Source organism: Ranitomeya imitator, chromosome 7 (assembly GCF_032444005.1).
Source record: "Ranitomeya imitator isolate aRanImi1 chromosome 7, aRanImi1.pri, whole genome shotgun sequence".
In the NCBI taxonomy this organism is placed as follows: Eukaryota; Metazoa; Chordata; class Amphibia; order Anura; family Dendrobatidae; genus Ranitomeya; species Ranitomeya imitator.
In genome coordinates this window covers 122686360-122704541 of record NC_091288.1, presented here as the reverse complement: position 1 = coordinate 122704541, position 18182 = coordinate 122686360, and the positions used below count along the sequence as shown (strand labels likewise).

At 46.0% G+C, this 18182-nt stretch overlaps 1 protein-coding gene across 1 annotated transcript in view; it reads left to right on the top strand.

Annotated features, from left to right (window-relative positions):
• COL5A2 (collagen type V alpha 2 chain) overlaps positions 1-18182 on the top strand; it is a 525281-nt gene that overhangs the window by 250392 nt on the left and 256707 nt on the right. Inside the window, exon 5 of the mRNA XM_069733787.1 lies at positions 10271-10303. Coding sequence (XP_069589888.1) covers positions 10271-10303 — 33 coding nt within the window. The remainder of the gene's footprint in view (positions 1-10270; positions 10304-18182) is intronic.

The following is an 18182-nucleotide window of genomic DNA, read 5'->3' as shown; positions in this document are numbered from 1 at the left end:
TGGAGGGAGAATTGGAGTATGTTGTGGAGAAGATCTTGGATTCTCGTGTTTCCAGACGGAAACTCCAGTATTTGGTCAAGTGGAAGGGTTATGGTCAGGAGGATAATTCTTGGGTGGTTGCCTCTGATGTTCATGCTGCTGATTTGGTCCGTGCATTTCATAGGGCTCATCCTGGTCGCCCTGGTGGTTCTCGTGAGGGTTCGGTGACCCCTCCTCAAGGGGGGGGGTACTGTTGTGAGTTCTGTTTTTGGGCTCCCTCTGGTGGTTACTGATGGTACTGGGTGACTTGTGTTCTCTGCGGTCTCTGGTGTCCACCTGTTCCATCAGGATATGGGAGTTTCCTATTTAACCTGGCTTTCTTGTCATTTCCTCGCCGGCTATCAATGTAATCAGTGTGTCTTATTACCTCTGCTACCCGCTTCTGTATTCTTCAGGACAAGCTAAGTTTTGATTTTCCTGTTCCACGTTTTGCTTAATTTTTGTCTTAGTCCAGCTTGCAGATATGTGATTCCTTGCTGCTGGTTGCTCTAGTGGGCTGAAATTACTCCTCATGTTCCATGAGTTGGCACATGAGTTCAAGTAATTTCAGGATGGTTTTTTGAAGGGTTTTTCGCTGACCGCGCAGTTCACTTTTGTATCCTCTGCTATCTAGCTTTAGCGGGCCTCATTTTGCTGAATCTGTTTTCATAACTACGTATGTGCTTTCCTCTCATTTCACCGTTATTACATGTGGGGGGCTGCTATTTCTGTGGGGTGTTTCTCTGGAGGCAAGAGAGGTCTGTGTTTCTTCTAATAGGGGAAGTTAGTCCTTCGGCTGGCGTGAGACGTCTAGGAATCATCGTAGGCACGTTCCCCGGCTACTGCTAGTTGTGTGTTTAGGTTCAGGATCGCGGTCAGCTCAGGTTCCATCACCCTAGAGCTTGTTTTGTTTTTGTGCTTGTCCATTTGTGATCCCCTGCCATTGGGATCATGACACACTCCCCATGGGTCGCACTCCCTCCTATGCACTCCTCTCCCCCTACATGTCTTTCCCCATTGCACACACAGCTCAGTGCTTGCGATAACAGGAGCTGCGGGGGTCATGCTGTCACATGCCAGCGTGACCCCCACAGCTGTGACTGTCACCTGCGGTAACGCTACCACCGGTACTGTCGGTCACAGCGCTGTGGGATCATGCTGGCAGATGTCAGCGTGATTCCGCAGCTGACTGTGACCTGCAGCGGTGACCTGCGGTAAAAAAGCAGGTACAGACCGATGACACCACTGCTCCCATTGGGCTATGTCTGATGGGAGAGTAGTATCATCTGCCGCTGTGCTCACAGTTTAAAAAAAAAAGTTACATTACATACACATTCACGTAAAAATAAAAGAAATTATACTCACGGTGGCGCAGTGATCCACTGCAGGGGGCGATCTCATCCTGTCAGTCTATCGCCGGCTGTCTTTGAGAGCAGTCATATCACTGATGTGACTGCTGTCAAAGTGATCAGGATCGTCATGGGACATTATGGATTATCTTCTCCGAGGGCAGGTGAGGAATATTTGTGGTTTATTTTATTTTTGTTGCAGGAAACGAGGGATTCGGGGATTATGCGTTCGATAAGTATAGTTTAATTAAGATTAAGAAAGGACTTTATTCTGGCTGTGTGTTTATTTACAATACAACTATAGGATTAGTAATGGATAGGTGTCTTATATACGCCTCTCCATTACTAAGCTGTGGGTCTGATGTCACCTGACAATAGAAAGGTGACATCAACCCCACAAATATGATACCAACTTATCACCACTACAGGACAAGTGGGAAGAGCCGGACAAAGTGCCAGAAAAGACGCATCTAATAGATGCGCCATTTCTGGGGCGGCTGAGAGCTGATGTTTTTAGCCTGGGGGGGGGCAATATCTATGGGCCCTTCCTAGGCTATTAATATCCCGCAGCTGTTTGCATAACCTTTGCTGGTTATTATAGGGGGACCCCACGTAATTTTTTTTGTTTGGGGTCCCCCATTTTAATAGCCAGGAAAGGCTAAGTATACAGTTGTGAGCGTGTGTGTCAACGTGTGAGCGTCAGCGTGCGCACTCTCCCCCCATACACCAGCACACTGCTATCCTGAAATGCTCTGCTCCCTCCACTGTATATCTCTCTGTGACCCCCCCATTGACCAGCACACTGCCATATGGATCACGCATAATGCTGCCATATCTATTTATCAGATAATACTCCCATAAAGACCACACATTATACCGCCATATATATTTATTACATAATACTGCCATATAGATCACACATGCCGCCATATATATTGTTTACATTGTTCTGTCATATAGACTACGCTTGATGCAGACAAGTATTATGTGTGATCTGTATTATGGCATTATGTGTGATCTATATGACGGTATTATATGTGATCTGTATGGTGGTATGTTTGATCAGTATGGTGGAATAATGTAAACAATATATGACTATTATATGATACCTATATTGTGGGATTATGTGTGATCTATGTGGCATTATTATGTGACAATTATATGGTGGTTTTATGTGTGATCTACATGGTGTTGTGTGTGATCTATATGGCGGTATTATGTGAGAAGTATATGGCGGTATTATATGAGAACACTATGGCGGTATGTGTGATCTATATGATGGTATTATATGAGAACTATATGGCACCATTATGTGTTATCTATATGGTGGTATTATGTGAGAACTATATGATGTTTATAGCCTAGGAAGGGGTTAACACCCATGGACCTTCTCGGTCTATGAATATCAGCTCGCAGCTGTATATTTAGCCTTTACTGGCTACTGAAATAGGGGAATCCACCAAAAAACAATGTGGGGTCCCCTATAATTAATAACCAGAAAAGGCTATGCAGACAGCTGCGGGCTGATGTTAATAGCCTAAGAAGGGGCCATGGATATTGCACCCACCCCCTTCCCTAGCTACAGACACCAGCTCAAAGCCACCCCTGAAATGGCGCATCTCTAAGATGTGCTAATTCCGGCACTTAGCCTCTCTTTTCCCACTACCCTGTAGAGGTGTCATATGGGTAATATTTGTGGGGTTAATGTCACCTTTGTATTGTAAGGTGACATCAAGCCGCCTTAGTAATGGAAAGGTGTCAATAAGACACCTATCGATTACTAATCCTATAGATAAGGGGTTAAATAAACACACAGCAAGAATAAAGTATTTTAATGAAATAAAGCACCATACAGTTTCTCATCTTTATTAGTCAGCTAATCCATGCAACGCCCTCAATCTCCTGAAAAAAATATAATAAACCAGCAGTATACTGCCTGTTCCCGCACACACACATACACGCAGATACACACGGACACTCGCACACAGACATGCACAAATTCACAGTTCACAGTCTCTGCCCACACACTCTCCCTCCTCCCTATCTGCAATGTTTATCACACACAACTCCGCAGCAAAACCACAGATTTTTACACCTGCAGTTTTGCTGCGGATTTGCCTAACTCAATGGCAGTCAATGGGTGCAGAAATGCTGCAGATCCGTAAAAAGAATTGACATGCTGTGGAAAACCCTGCAAATCCGCGCTTATTTTTCCACAGCATGTGCACAACAATTCTCAATTTCTCATTGACTAACATTGGTTGTGCACTACACTGCGGATTTGATGCAATTCCGTGCATCTAAAAATCCTGCGGAATCGCATCAAAATCATCCAAGTGTCTCACCCCTGCTATTCCATGTGTATCTCTCTCCCCATCACGCTCCATATGTCTCACCCCTGCTGTTCCATGTGTATCTCTCTCCCCATCACGCTCCATATGTCTCACCCCTGCTATTCCATGTGTATCTCTCTCCCCATCACGCTCCATGTCTCACCCTTACTGTTCCATGTGTATCTCTCTCCCCATCACGCTCCATGTCTCACCCTTGCTGTTCCATGTGTATCTCTCTCCCCATCACGCTCTATGTGTCACCCCTGCTGTTCCATGTGTATCTCTCTCCCCATCACGCTCCATATGTCTCACCCCTGCTATTCCATGTGTATCTCTCTCCCCATCACGCTCCATGTCTCACCCTTGCTGTTCCATGTGTATCTCTCTCCCCATCACGCTCCATGTCTCACCCTTGCTGTTCCATGTGTATCTCTCTCCCCATCACGCTCTATGTGTCACCCCTGCTGTTCCATGTGTATCTCTCTCCCCATCACGCTCTATGTGTCACCCTTGCTGTTCCATGTGTATCTCTCTCCCCATCACGCTCTATGTGTCACCCCTGCTGTTCCATGTGTATCTCTCTCCCCATCACGCTCCATATGTCTCACCCCTGCTATTCCATGTGTATCTCTCTCCCTATCACGCTCTATGTGTCACCCCTGCTGTTCCATGTGTATCTCTCTCCCCATCACGCTCCATGTCTCACCCCTGCTGTTCCATGTGTATCTCTCTCCCCATCACGCTCCATGTCTCACCCCTGCTGTTCCATGTGTATCTCTCTCCCCATCACGCTCCATGTGTCTCACCCCTGCTGTTCCATGTGTATCTCTCTCCCCATCACGCTCCAAGTGTCTCACCCCTGCTATTCCATGTGTATCTCTCTCCCCATCACGCTCCATATGTCTCACCCCTGCTGTTCCATGTGTATCTCTCTCCCCATCACGCTCCATGTGTCTCACCCCTGCTGTTCCATGTGTATCTCTCTCCCCATCACGCTCCATGTGTCTCACCCCTGCTGTTCCATGTGTATCTCTCTCCCCATCACGCTCCATATGTCTCACCCTTGCTGCTCCATGTGTATCTCTCTCCCCATCACGCTCCATGTGTCTCACCCTTGCTTCTCCATGTGTATCTCTCTCCCCATCACACTCCATGTGTCTCACCTCTGCTGTTCCATGTGTATCTCTCTCCCCATCATGCTCCATGTGTCACCCCTGCTGTTCCATGTGTATCTCTCTCCCCATCACGCTCCATGTGTCTCACCCTTGCTGTTCCATGTGTATCTCTCTGCCCATCACGCTCCATGTGTCTCACCCCTGCTATTCCATGTGTATCTCTCTCCCCATCATGCTCCATGTCTCACCCCTGCTATTCCATGTGTATCTCTGTCCCCATCACGCTCCATGTGTCTCACCCTTGCTGTTCCATGTGTATCTCTCTCCCCATCATGCTCCATGTGTCTCACCCCTGCTATTCCATGTGCATCTCTCTCCCCATCACGCTTCATGTGTCTCACCCCTGCTGTTCCAAGTGTATCTCTCTCCCCATCACGCTCCATGTGTCTCACCCCTGCTGTTCCATGTGCATCTCTCTCCCCATCATGCTCCATGTGTCACACGCTTGCTGTTCCAAGTGTATCTCTCTCCCCATCACGCTCCATGTGTCTCACCCTTGATGTTCCATGTGTATCTCTCTCCCCATCAGGCTGCCGTCACACTAGCAGTATTTGGTCAATATTTTACATCAGTATTTGTAAGCCAAAACCAGGAGTGGGTGATAAATGCAGAAGTTGTGCATATGTTTCTATTATACTTTTCCTCTAATTGTTCCACTCCTGGTTTTGGCTTACAAATACTGATGTAAAATACTGACCAAATACTGCTAGTGTGACGGCAGCCTCATTCTCCATGTGTCTCACTCATCATTCTACATGTCTCGCTCTCTCCCATCATTCTCTCTCAGCCATACCAATGTATCTCTCCCCTCCCTCCACAATGCCTGGCCTTTCACTGCAGACCTGGATCTCCTTATCTTACTGATGGATGCCTCACAGACAGCTCCGCTCAGATAATGCTGCTCCATACACACCATGTCTTCACTCTTCGTCCAGTCCACCATGCTGCTGAGTCCACTGTGTTCTGCTCCTCTGTAAAACAAGCTGTGCTTGTGATGCAGCGACTGCCCCAGGGATACTGCCCCAGGGATACTAGACCACCCAAAAGGGGAGGGAAATGGTGATGTCAGCAGTTACTGCCCCAATTTTCCAGCTAACAGTAAAGCTGGTAAGTCTTACTATAGCTGCTTGAGGTCCAAAATGGAAAATGCTCCCCCTAGTGGTAAAATATATATATATATATATATATATATATATATATATATATATATATATATAAGAAAATATATAATATTTTTCATATAGAAATGTTTGCAAACATTGCATTAATACATTTTATTTACTATTTTAAGCTTCATTTCACAAAAATACAAACTACAAGAAAACTGGTGGCACCTTCCCTTTAATATATTGGCATCATCATATATAGCTTTGTGTACTTATAATTGTCCATTTTACCTTTCTACCTAGCAAATTCTTCTGTTTTCCTTTAGGCCTATGGCATTACTTGTAGAAACAGGCGGTCAACCTTCCCTGCATCTTCCTCTAAATTCTGACCCAGAAGGGACTTTACAGTGATGTAGAATTGTAGTTTTAATGCTGACACATGCATAGATAAGAGACTTTCTGTTCCTAAATAGAGCTTAGAAGGATTCAGCCAGCCTGTTTTTAATCATGAAGTAATACGCTGAAAGGCACCGTACTTTCTCTTCAATTACTCTGTATGTCCAGGAATAAACCAGAAGTCATTTTAATTGTCCTGTCTGGTGTATTTCTCCATGCACGTAAAACATCTCCCCACGATTTGGCCACAGACAATTAAGAAGGCTCACACCTTTTTGTGGGAACATCAACAATGTTATTGATCTGCAGAGCCCAAGGGTCCGGGTTGTTGCAGTAATGTCATTCTTCCACCAGGGGGAGTGATGTTACGTCTGAAGGCAATATAGGAGATCCCTTTACCAGGTATCACAAACCACACAACACACTTCACACTCCAGCCCACCAGGGGGAGCTATGCTCCTAGTTAGTAGGGCACTCTTCACAATTAGGTAAAACTGGTGGTCTGGATAGGAAGTTAGTCAGCAGCGAGCTGGGCTTCACCCAGTTAGCTGCTATCTGAGCTCCACTCAGGTAGTGGGTCCCTGACAGGGGTGGGATCCTGTCAGAGGCCTAGACAGAAGGCTCGACGTGCGGCAGCATTTTAAGAAAGAGACATTGAAGGAGAATTGAGTTGCTGAGAGTGAGAAACGAAGTCATAGCAAAAGGAGAGGAAACCAGAAGGAGTTCTGCCCTGTAAAAGGCTACCTCCTTTCTGAGGCGCAGGATCCGGTAGCCGGAACACCGGGGGAGTCATCGTCTCCAAGCCTGGCTCCAGAGATGGGCAGGACAGCTAATTCCTTATTAGTTGCCCGACCTTTACCCAGGAGGCACGGTGGCAACGATGGGAGGCCGGGGTATCCTAGAGCTTCTGTAAAAACCTCAAGCCACCAGTCATACGGGTTGTTCCTATCCATCTGGGGGACAGAGAGAAAGACATAACATCTAGAACATCTACAACAGTTGTGAGGACCTTATGAGAAGCTTAGCAGTAAGGTACTACAACATCCAGGCGCTAGAGGAAGGCTACTGATTTCCACCTGGATAAGGGGACTCTGGATTTACCTTCAGACCAGCCGGACTCTGCCTGCCCTGTCAGCCACTGTGACATCCCCCTTTGAGAACAGAAGGGCCCGGTTCCGAGTACCCCACTGCCCTACGGGGGTGCTCCAGATCGAATGGAGAAATTAACTGGCAAAAGGGCAAAACTAGCAATTATAAGTACACAGTGCTGTATAAAGTGTGACTGTGGCTTAAGAGTTGTAGTTACTGTTTCTCTTCTGCAAAAATAATTGTAATTAAATATACTAAGTGTGATGCATCCTTGTTTGGCTAAACAGCTCAGTGCACCATTCCACCCATTGGTTTTTCATGCCCCTGCATCCACTGGTGACTGCCAAGTGCAAGTTTGCTTTAGCCTTCTCTGCAGACAGTGCTCACTCCAGGGACGCCAGTGCTGTCAATCACTAATGTGGAGGGGGCATGCAAAACCAATGGGGTGACTTACCAGCCTCTGGCCACACCAAGGTTGCAGCAAGCTCCCTATTAAGCATATTTTTCCTGCAGAACGGAGGCAGAAAATATGTGATTTTTTGTATGGGCTACATTCTCTGCAGGGCTGTATGCTTACTTTATACTATTAGTTTCGGCTGACAAACTCCCTGTAAGGGCTCATTCACATGACATGTATTTTCTGTCCGAGTGCAGTCTGCGAAAAAAAATGAACAGTACCCAGACCAATGTTATTCAATTTTTTTACTGACCAAATCTGCATGTGAAAAAATCCCTGCATGCACTCGTTTTTTTGTAAATCAGAGGAGACTCACCCATTCAAGTTTATGAGCATGTGAAAAAAATAGATGCCATATGAAGCCACAGTCTAGCACCCAGTTTTTACAGATAATGTGCAATTCCATTACAATAGAAACTTTAAATGGTCCTGCACATAATTAATAGCTGCTGCTGTAGAAAAAAACACATTGTATGTGGGTTGCGCATGGATGAAAAGTGAGAAAAAGTGATATCATGTTCTCCCTGTCCATGTCCATGTCCAAATAAAGACTTTTTACAGCATCGGGTTTGGTGAGTGCTAACCACTTTTTTTCTTTTGCTTTTGAGATGTGTGGAAAATGTTCTTTATTATTTTGTGAGACATAGTTCTGCGATTTAAGGGCATGAAAATTCAAAGTTGGAAAATTGCAAAATTTTCGTTTTTTTCTGAAGTAACATCAAATAAACTTTATCACTACCGTTGTTAGGTGTTGAGTTCCCGCCTCTGCACAGGGGGAATCTCGAACCATCTCTGCTGCGGTCTCCCATTCTTCTCCAGCCACAGTGGAGTCTGCTCAGTGGAGATGTCAGTCCCAGGGTCTAGCTCAGGCTGATTCTGGATGACTGGTTATTACTGCCCTTCCAGGCTCTGTCCTTGTAGCCAGCAATGTTCAGCAGCGAGCAGGTCTTTCTGGGACTGAGTCCTGCTTTTCCCTTACTGAGCATGCCCACGGGACGACCTCCCATTGGAGGTCGGGGGTCATATGCTCAGGCCCTGTTGCGGCTCCTATTGGTCCATCTGGAAGGTCTTGTAGCACTGCCGCTATAAAAAATTTGCATGGCCGCTCGGCCATGCGCTAGTGTACACTTGTGAATGCGTGTGTGTGTTGATGATAGAAAGTCCCTCTTTAATTATCCCCTCCCTTGTGTTTGACTGCTCGCGAAAGGTGGATGATTGCTATCTAGCGCCCGACTTTGTTATCAACACTTGAACACACAAAACAGAGTCTATTTGCTGTGACCGCCAGTGCGGCACCGTGCGCTATCACAGTGCTTTCCCTAGCCTGGGTGGCTAGTGGCGTCCGCCAGAGCGGCACCGCACGCACTCCCATGCATCTAAATTATTATTTCGGTTACGCTGACACCCCAGTTGCGGTGTCGAGCACAAGAGGTCTAGTTGTACTCTAATCCCCAGTCTAGGGGTAGAGTTCTGTGACTTTTTGCTTGCGCTCTTTGTGCGGCACCTTGGCCCTGCGATGCAACAGGGTTTGCTTTCTTCTTACTGGGTGAAGTTAACCCATGTGTGAATCCATATTGTACCGCCATATAGTCTGTCATTACTTAGCAGCATGTTCGATCTCTGCACAGTGGACGCCGGGCTGCGAACGCACCTTACTCTATCTTTCTAATTATTTGGTGCGTTCCACTAGCCCTAACATTCATGAAGTACAATATGTCACGAGAAAACAATGTCAGAATCACCAAGATCCATAGAAGCGTTCCAGAGTTATAACCTCATAAAGGGACAGTTGTCAGAATTGTAAAAATTGGCCCGGTCATTAAAGTGCAAACCACAATTGGGGGGTTAAGGAGTTAATATTAATATAAGAATTCATTTCAGCCTATTGGTTTGGTCCTCCACAACAGTCACGGTTTCTCTTGTCACCCTTTGGGAAAATAAATTGCCCACCCCTGGCCTAGAAGGATCCAGTTAGTTTTTAATCACGTGATGCCATAGACCTAATGGAAAACAGAAGAATTAACTGGATAGAAGGGCAAAATGAGCAAATGTAAGTGCACAGTGCTATATAATATGATGGTTGTAATAAATTGAGGATAAAAATTTTGATGGAGTGCTTCTTTAATAATTATGCAATGGCATACGAATGCAAAAGCAGTTATTATTGAAATATCCATGCTAAATTTTATATTGTATGTAGTAATTACCATTATCATTCCAGATCTGCTGAATATCTAGACAATAAATTCACTTAACAATATTAAAGGAAAAACCTGTACTTAAGATGCTCATTGAAAATTAAAAATGTTGGAACATTTTATATCTTAATTATATTGTTTTCTTCTAGGTATCTGGCATTCGAGGACGTCCAGGACCATCTGTAAGTATTAAATAAATCATGTAACAAACTAGCAAAATGTTGACAGCAGTAACTGAAAGTCCCTGTGCAAAAATAATGTGTGGGCCCCATCCCTTGATGTCTCCACAAAGACACACAAGCACTATTCATTGCTACAAATATTTTTTAACCCCTTGGTGACGTACGGCGTATATATACGTCATAGGTCGTGTCCCTGCACTCCATGCCAGCTCTGGCGCTGAGCCTGCATGTTTTCTGGCACATGACAGCTGATTTCAACCGCTGACATGTGCTCCTAACAGCCGCTGATGGAATCGCTATCCACCCGCAGTTGTTAACATGTTAAGGGATGTAGCCCTGCTATGTGCAGCACAGGCAGAGTATCGCAGCTTCAAGTTTCCTAAGGAGACGATTGTAGCAAGTAAAAAGTAAAAAAAAACAAAAAACTTTTTTTTTAAAGTATAAATATAATATTTCAAATCTCTGATGGCTTAGGGTTAATGAAGTTGTTAAAAATGCTTTTGGACTATGCTAACATCCCTGGTACTCCGTTGTAATACAATTTATTGAAGGGATTAAAGGATACATAAAAGGCTCATTATGCTGCCGAGTTTGAGGTCCATAGACAAAACAGCAAAGAACTGCACCCTTATGTTATAGAGAAGTAACAAAACTCTCAATATTATACATTTGTTATAGAAAAAAAGAGAACAATAAGACTTAACTTGTAATATGTTACATTTAAAGGATTTCCCCACTGTTACGGAAACATTCTTGATCTGAATCTTTGCCCAGTTAGGATAAACACATATATACTCACCTCTCGCGTTAGCACTGTTATAGTAATGTTGGGGATCAAGTGAGGTTGATAAGTCACGTGAGCCCCCTTCCCAATAAACGCTGGGTTCACGGTCTCCACCTTCGGGCATATAAGTAATCAAGAGGAGTTGAGCTGCCAGTCAAAGTTCTCACTCCCTCTTGATTACTTGTATGTATGAAGGCTAAAGGCTGGGACAGTGAAGCCAGCAATGATTGGGCACATGGCTCTCATGTCTTAACAGCCTCAAGTCAGCCTCGGAAACACGAGTGTTGACACTGCTGTAATGGCGCTGTCACGAGAAGTGATTATAGGTGTTTTTATTTTAACAGGATCAAACATTCAGGTTGAGAATGGGTTGTCCTAGCAGTAGACAACCGTTTTAATGGGGACATGCCTCTAAACCTAAATGACATTCAGACACTAAAAGCTATCCTGTCAGGAACGGAGAATATCGACTGTAACAACCCTGCCGGCATCACTGCATGGCCTCCCATCCCTCACCTGCATTACTCACAAACTCACTAACTTCTCCGGGCCATACTATGAGTTCTGTCTGCTGCCGATTCCATGCTGTGTGCCTCATGTCTCCTGCTTGCTCTGTGCATGCTTTCTGTCTGTGTGCATAGGGGGCGGCACTGGCAATTCCTGTTTCTTATTGAGACTGTGTGCACCTTGCTAGGTGTCCTCGGCCAATTGCCATGAGGCCTCCTGTACTTAATATATCTCCACCCATTGGTGGGGGCTTATGCAACTTACTTCCGCAGTCAGTGTCTCAATGCTGAGGTGCCAGTTACCGTCTTTGTTACTTCTGTGTCTGCCACCCAGTGGGGTGTGGTACCCTGACTTGTACCTGTGTTCTATTACTCCTGTTCGTACCTCCATGTTCTCTTTCTCTGCTCTGCTCACCACAACCCGTAGCTTTGCGTCTCTCTGCTCTGTTTGCCACAACCTGTGGCTCTATGATCTTGCTCTGCTCTTTGCTCCGTACCCTCTAGCTTTGTTCTGCTCTCGGCTCCGCACTCTGCGGCTTTGCTCTGCCCTTGGCTCTGCACTCTGTGGTTTTGCTCTGCTCTTGGCTCTGCATTCTGTGGCTTTGCTCTGCTCTCGGCTCTGCACTCTGTGACTTTGCTCGGCTCTACACTCTGCAGCTCTGCTCTGCTATCACTCTGCGGCTCCGCTCCTTGCGGTTCTGCCTTGCTCCGCTCCATACGTCTCTGCTCTTAGCCCCACCTCCTGTGGTTCTGCTTTGCATTCGCTCTTACTGTCTTGCTCTCCCTCCGTTCTGCAACTATCTGAACAGATCCCTAACTGTTCTCAGATACCCTCCTGTCTGAACAGGTTCCTACCTGTTCTCAGATACCCTCCTGTCTGAACTGGTTCCTACCTGTTCTCAGATACCCTCCTGTCTGAACAGGTTCCTACCTGTTCTCAGATACCCTCCTGTCTGAACTGGTTCCTACCTGTTCTCAGATACCCTCCTGTCTGAACAGGTTCCTACCTGTTCTCAGATACTCTCCTGTCTGAACAGGTTCCTACCTGTTCTCAGATACCCTCCTGTCTGAACAGGTTCCTACCTGTTTTCACATACCTGCTTGTATACCGGTTCCTACCAGCCTGCCGCCCTGCCAGTGTACCAACCCTGTCTGCCAGAGTACCAGCTGTGCCTGCCTGCCAGTGTCTCTGCTGTACCCGTCCGCCTGCCAGTGTCACAGCTGTGCCTGCCTGTGTTCCGTCCCATGGTGGGATCAGCAGCCAGAGCCAGACACCACCCTGGAGTGGTAGCTTCCTGCCGCACAAGCCTGACCTCCACCATCAGACACCTCTCCATTATTAACCTGGCTTAATGTCACCTTACAATAGCAAGGTGACATTAACCCTTCATTACCCCATATCCCACCGCTACAGGGGAGTGGGAAGAGAGTGGCCAAGTGCCAGAATAGGCGCATCTTCCAGATGTGCTAATTCTGGGGTGGTTGGGGGCAGATGTTTTTAGCCGTGGGGGGGGGGGGGGGGCAATAATCATGGTCCCTCTCTAGGCTATTAACCCCTTAATCCCATATGACGTACTATCCCGTCAAGGTGCCCTGGGACGGGATAGTACGTCATATGCGATCGGCCGCGCTCACGGGGGGAGCGCGGCCGGGTGTCAGCTGCCTAACGCAGCTGACATCCGGCACTATGTGCCAGGAGCGGTCACGGACCGCCCCCGGCACATTAACCCCCGGCACACCGCGATCAAACATGATCGCGATGTGCCGGCGGTATAGGGAAGCATCAAGCAGGGAGGGGGTTCCCTGCATGCTTCCCTGAGACCCCCGCAGCAACGTGATGTGATCGCATTGCTGCGAGGGTCTCCTTACCTCCCTCCCTGCAGCAGGCCCGGATCCAAGATGGCCGCGGCATCCGGGTCCTGCAGGGAGGGAGGTGACTTACCAAGTGCCTGCTCAGAGCAGGCGCTTGGTAAGCCTGCAGTGCTCTCAGACAGATCACTGATCTGACAGAGTGCTGTGCAAACTGTCAGATCAGTGATCTGTGATGTCTTCCCCTGGGGCAAAGTCAAAAAGTAAAAAAAGAAATTTCCACATGTATTAAAAAAATAAAAAAAATAATCCTAAATAAAGAAAAAAATATATATATATTATTCCCATAAATACATTTCTTTATCTAAATAAAAAAAACAACAATAAAAGTACACATATTTAGTATTGCCGCATCCGTAATGACCAAATCTATAAAACTGTCCCACTAGTTAACCCCTTCAGTGAACACTGTAAGGAAAAAAAAAAAACGAGGCAAAAAACAACACTTTATTATCATACCGCCGAACAAAAAGTGGAATAGCACGCGATCAAAAAGACAGATATAAATAACCATGATACTGCTGAAAATGTCATCTTGTCCCGCAAAAAACGAGCCGCAATACAGCATCATCAGCAAAAAAATAAAAAAGTTATAGTCCTGAGAATAAAGCGATGCCAAAATAATTATTTTTTCTATAAAAGTTTTTATTGTATAAAAGCGCCAAAACATAAAAAAATAATATAAATGGGGTATCGCTGTAAACGTACTGACCCAAAGAATAAAACTGCTTTATCCATTTTACCAAATGCGGAACGGTATAAACGCCTCCCCCAAAAGAAATTCATGAATAGCTGGTTTTTGGTCATTCTGCCTCACAAAAATCTGCCTCACGTGTCAGAAAATGTTACCAATAAAAATGTCAACTCGTCTCGCACAAAAAAAGACCGCACATGACTCTGTGGACCAAAATATGGAAAAATTATAGGTCTCAAAATGTGGAGACGCAAAAACTTTTTTGCTATAAAAAGCGTCTTTTAGTGTGTGACAGCTGCCAATCATAAAAATCTGGTATAAAAAACGCTATAAAAGTAAATCAAATCCCCCTTCATCACCCCCTTAGTTAGGGAAAAATAATAAAATTAAAAAAATGTATTTATTTCCATTTTCGGGTTAGGGTTAGGGTTAGGGTTAAGGCTAGGGCTAGGGTTAGGGCTAGGGTTAGGGCTAGGGTTGGGGCTAGGGTTGGAGCTAAAGTTAGGGTTGGGGCTAAAGTTAGGGTTAGGGTTGGGGCTAAAGTTAGGGTTAGGGTTGGGGCTAAAATTAGGGTTAGGCTTGGTTCCCATTGCGTTAATGGGAAAGCGCTAACGGACAGCGTTGCACGGCGAAATTAACGCCGTGCAACGCGTCCATTAGCGCGCCCATTCACGGCAATGGGAACGCGCAGCACTAAGGCGTGCCAGGTTCGGCACGCGCTAGCGACGCGCCGGTGTTTCCTGGCGCGCCGCGGACGCTGCTTGCAGCGTCCGCGGCGCGCCCGCGGTCTGTTCCCCGCTCTCGCAGATCGGGGATCTGCGAGAGCGGGGACGTTACCGCGACCCCGGGACGCGGCCCCATTAAAAACATTGCGCTAGCGCAACCCGCTAGCGCTAAACGGGTTGCACTAATGCAATATGAACCTAGCCTTAGGGTTGGAGCTAAAGTTTGGGTTAGGGTTTGGATTACATTTACGGTTGGGATTAGGGTTTGGATCAGAGTTAGGGGTGTGTCAGGGTTAGGGGTGTGGTTAGGGTTACTCTTGGGATTAGGGTTAGGGGTATGTTTGAATTAGGGTTTCAGTTAGAATTGGGGGTTTCCACTGATTAGGCACATCAGGGGCTCTCGAAATGCGGCATGGTGTCTGATCTCAATTTCAGCCAATTCTGCGTTGAAAAAGTAAAACAGTGCTCCTTCCCTTCCGAGCTCTCCCGTGCGCCCAAACAGGGGTTTACCCCCACATATGGGGTATCAGCATATTCGGGACAAATTGGACAACAACTTTTGGGGTCCAAGTTCTCTTGTTACTCTTGGGAAAATAAAAGTTTAGGGAGCTAAAATATCATTTTTGTGAAAAAAAAAGAATTTTTATTTTCACGGCTCTGCGTTATAAACTGTAGTGAAACACTTGGGGGTTCAAAGTTCTCACAACACATTTAGATAAGTTCCTTGGGAGGTCTAGTTTCCAATATGGGGGTCACTTTTGGGGGGTTTCTATTGTTTGGGTACATCAGAGGCTCTGCAAATGCAACGTGACGCCTGCAGACCAATCCATCTAAGTCTGCATTCCAAATGGCGCTCCTTCCCTTCCGAGCTCTGCCATGCGCCCAAACAGTGGTTCCCCCCCCACATATGGGGTATCAGCGTACTCAGGACAAATTGTACAACAACTTTTGGGGTCCAATTTATCCTGTTACCCTTGTGAAAATTCAAAACTGGGGGCTAAAAAATCATTTTTGTGAAAAAAAAAAGAATTTTTATTTTCACGGCTCTGCATTATAAACTGTAGTGAAACACTTGGGGGTTCAAAGCTCTCAAAACACATATAAATAAGTTCCTTAGGGGGTCTACTTTCCAAAATAGTGTCACTTGTGGGGGGTTTTAATGTTTAGGCACATCAGGGGCTCTCCAAACGCAACATGGCGTCCCATCTTAATTCCAGTCAATTTTGCATTGAAAAGTCAAATGGCGCTCCTTCCCTTCCGAGCTCTGCCATGCGCCCAAACAGTGGTTTACACCCACATATGGGGTATCAGCGTATTCAGGACAAATTGCACAACAACTTTTGGGGTCCAATTTCTTCTCTTACCCTTTGGGAAATAAAATATTTAACCCACTTGGTGGGTTAAAGTGCTCACCACACATCTAGATAAGTTCCTTAGGGGGTCAACTTTCCAAAATGGTGTCACTTGTGGGGGATTTCAATATTTAGGCACATCAGGGGCTCTCCAAACGCAACATGGCGTCCCATCTCAATTCCAGTCAATTTTGCATTGAAAAGTCAAATGGCGCTCCTTCCCTTCCGAGCTCTGCCATGCGCCCAAACAGTGGTTTACCCCCACATATGGGGTATCAGCGTACTCAGGACAAATTGTACAACTTTTGGGGTCCATTTTCTCCTGTTACCCTTGGTAAAATTAAACAAATTGGAGCTGAAGTAAATTGTTTATGAAAAAAGGGAAATGTTCAATTTTATTTAAACATTCCAAAAATTCCTGTAAAACACCTGAAGGGTTAATAAACTTCTTGAATGTGGTTTTGAGCACCTTGAGGGGTGCAGTTTTTAGAATGGTGTCACACTTGGGTATTTTCTATCATATAGACCCCTCAAAATGACTTCAAATGTCATGTAGTCCCTAAAAAATATTGGTGTTGTAAAAATTAGAAATTGCTGGTCAACTTTTAACCCTTATAACTCCCTCCGGGGTACCCGGAGGAAACCCACGCAAACACGGAGAGAACATTCAAACTCTTTGCAGATGTTGTCCTTAGTGGGGTTTGAAACCAGGACTCCATCGCTACAATGCTGCTGTGCTATCCACTATATATATACTAGATGGTGGCCCGATTCAGACGCATCGGGTATTCTAGAATATGCATGTCCCCGTAGTATATGGACAATCATGATTCCAGAATTCACGGCAGACTGTGCCCGTCGCTGATTGGTCGAGGCAACCTTTATGACATCATCGTCGCCATGGCAACCATTATGACATCTACGTCGATACTGTGCCCGTCGCTGATTGGTCGAGGCAAATTCGCAGCAGACTGTGCCCGTCGCTGATTGGTCGAGGCAACCTTTATGACATCATCGTCTTCATGCTGTGCCCATCGCTAATTGGTCGAGGCCTGGAGGTCTCGACCAGTCAGAGACGCGGGATTTCCAGGACAGACAGACAGACAAACAGACGGAAAAACCCTCAGACAATTATATATATAGATATATATATATATACTAGATTGTGGCCCAATTCTAACGCATCGGGTATTCTAGAATATGCATGTCCCCGTAGTGTATGGACAATGATGATTCCAGAATTTGCGGCAGATTGTGCCCGTCGCTGATTGGTCGAGGCAACCTTTATGACATCATCATCGCCATGGCAACCATTATGACATCTACGTTGATACTGTGCCCGTCGCTGAATCAGAAATGTGGGATTTCTATGTCCTTTATGACATCATCATCGCTGTGCCCGTTGCTGATTGGTCGAGGCCTGGCGGCCTCGACCAATCAGAGACGCGGGATGTCTACGTCCTTTATGACATCATCGTCGTTGTTGCCGTCGCTGATTGGTCGAGGCCGCCAGGCCTCGACCAATCAGAGACGCGGGATTGCCATTATGACATCATTGTCGCCATGCTGTGCCAGGCGGCCTCGACCAATCAGAGATGCGGGATTTCCAGGACAGACAGACAGACGGAAAAACCCTTACACAATTATATATATAGATATATATATACTGTAGCCATACGGATGCTATACGGATGACACACGGATAAATTTGTGCGTAAAAATCGCATCCTCGCATTGAATACGGAACAGTGTTTTGGGACAATTACTGTGTATTATGGCTGTCAAAAACGGACCGTATTTACTTACGCCTAGTGTGATGCCGGCCTTAGGCTTCTTTCACACTTGCGTCGATACGGGGCCGTAGCAATGCGTTGGCCCGGCGTACCGACGCTTGTTGTGAAAATTGTGCACAACGTGGGCCGCAGATTCAGTTTTTCAACACATCCGCT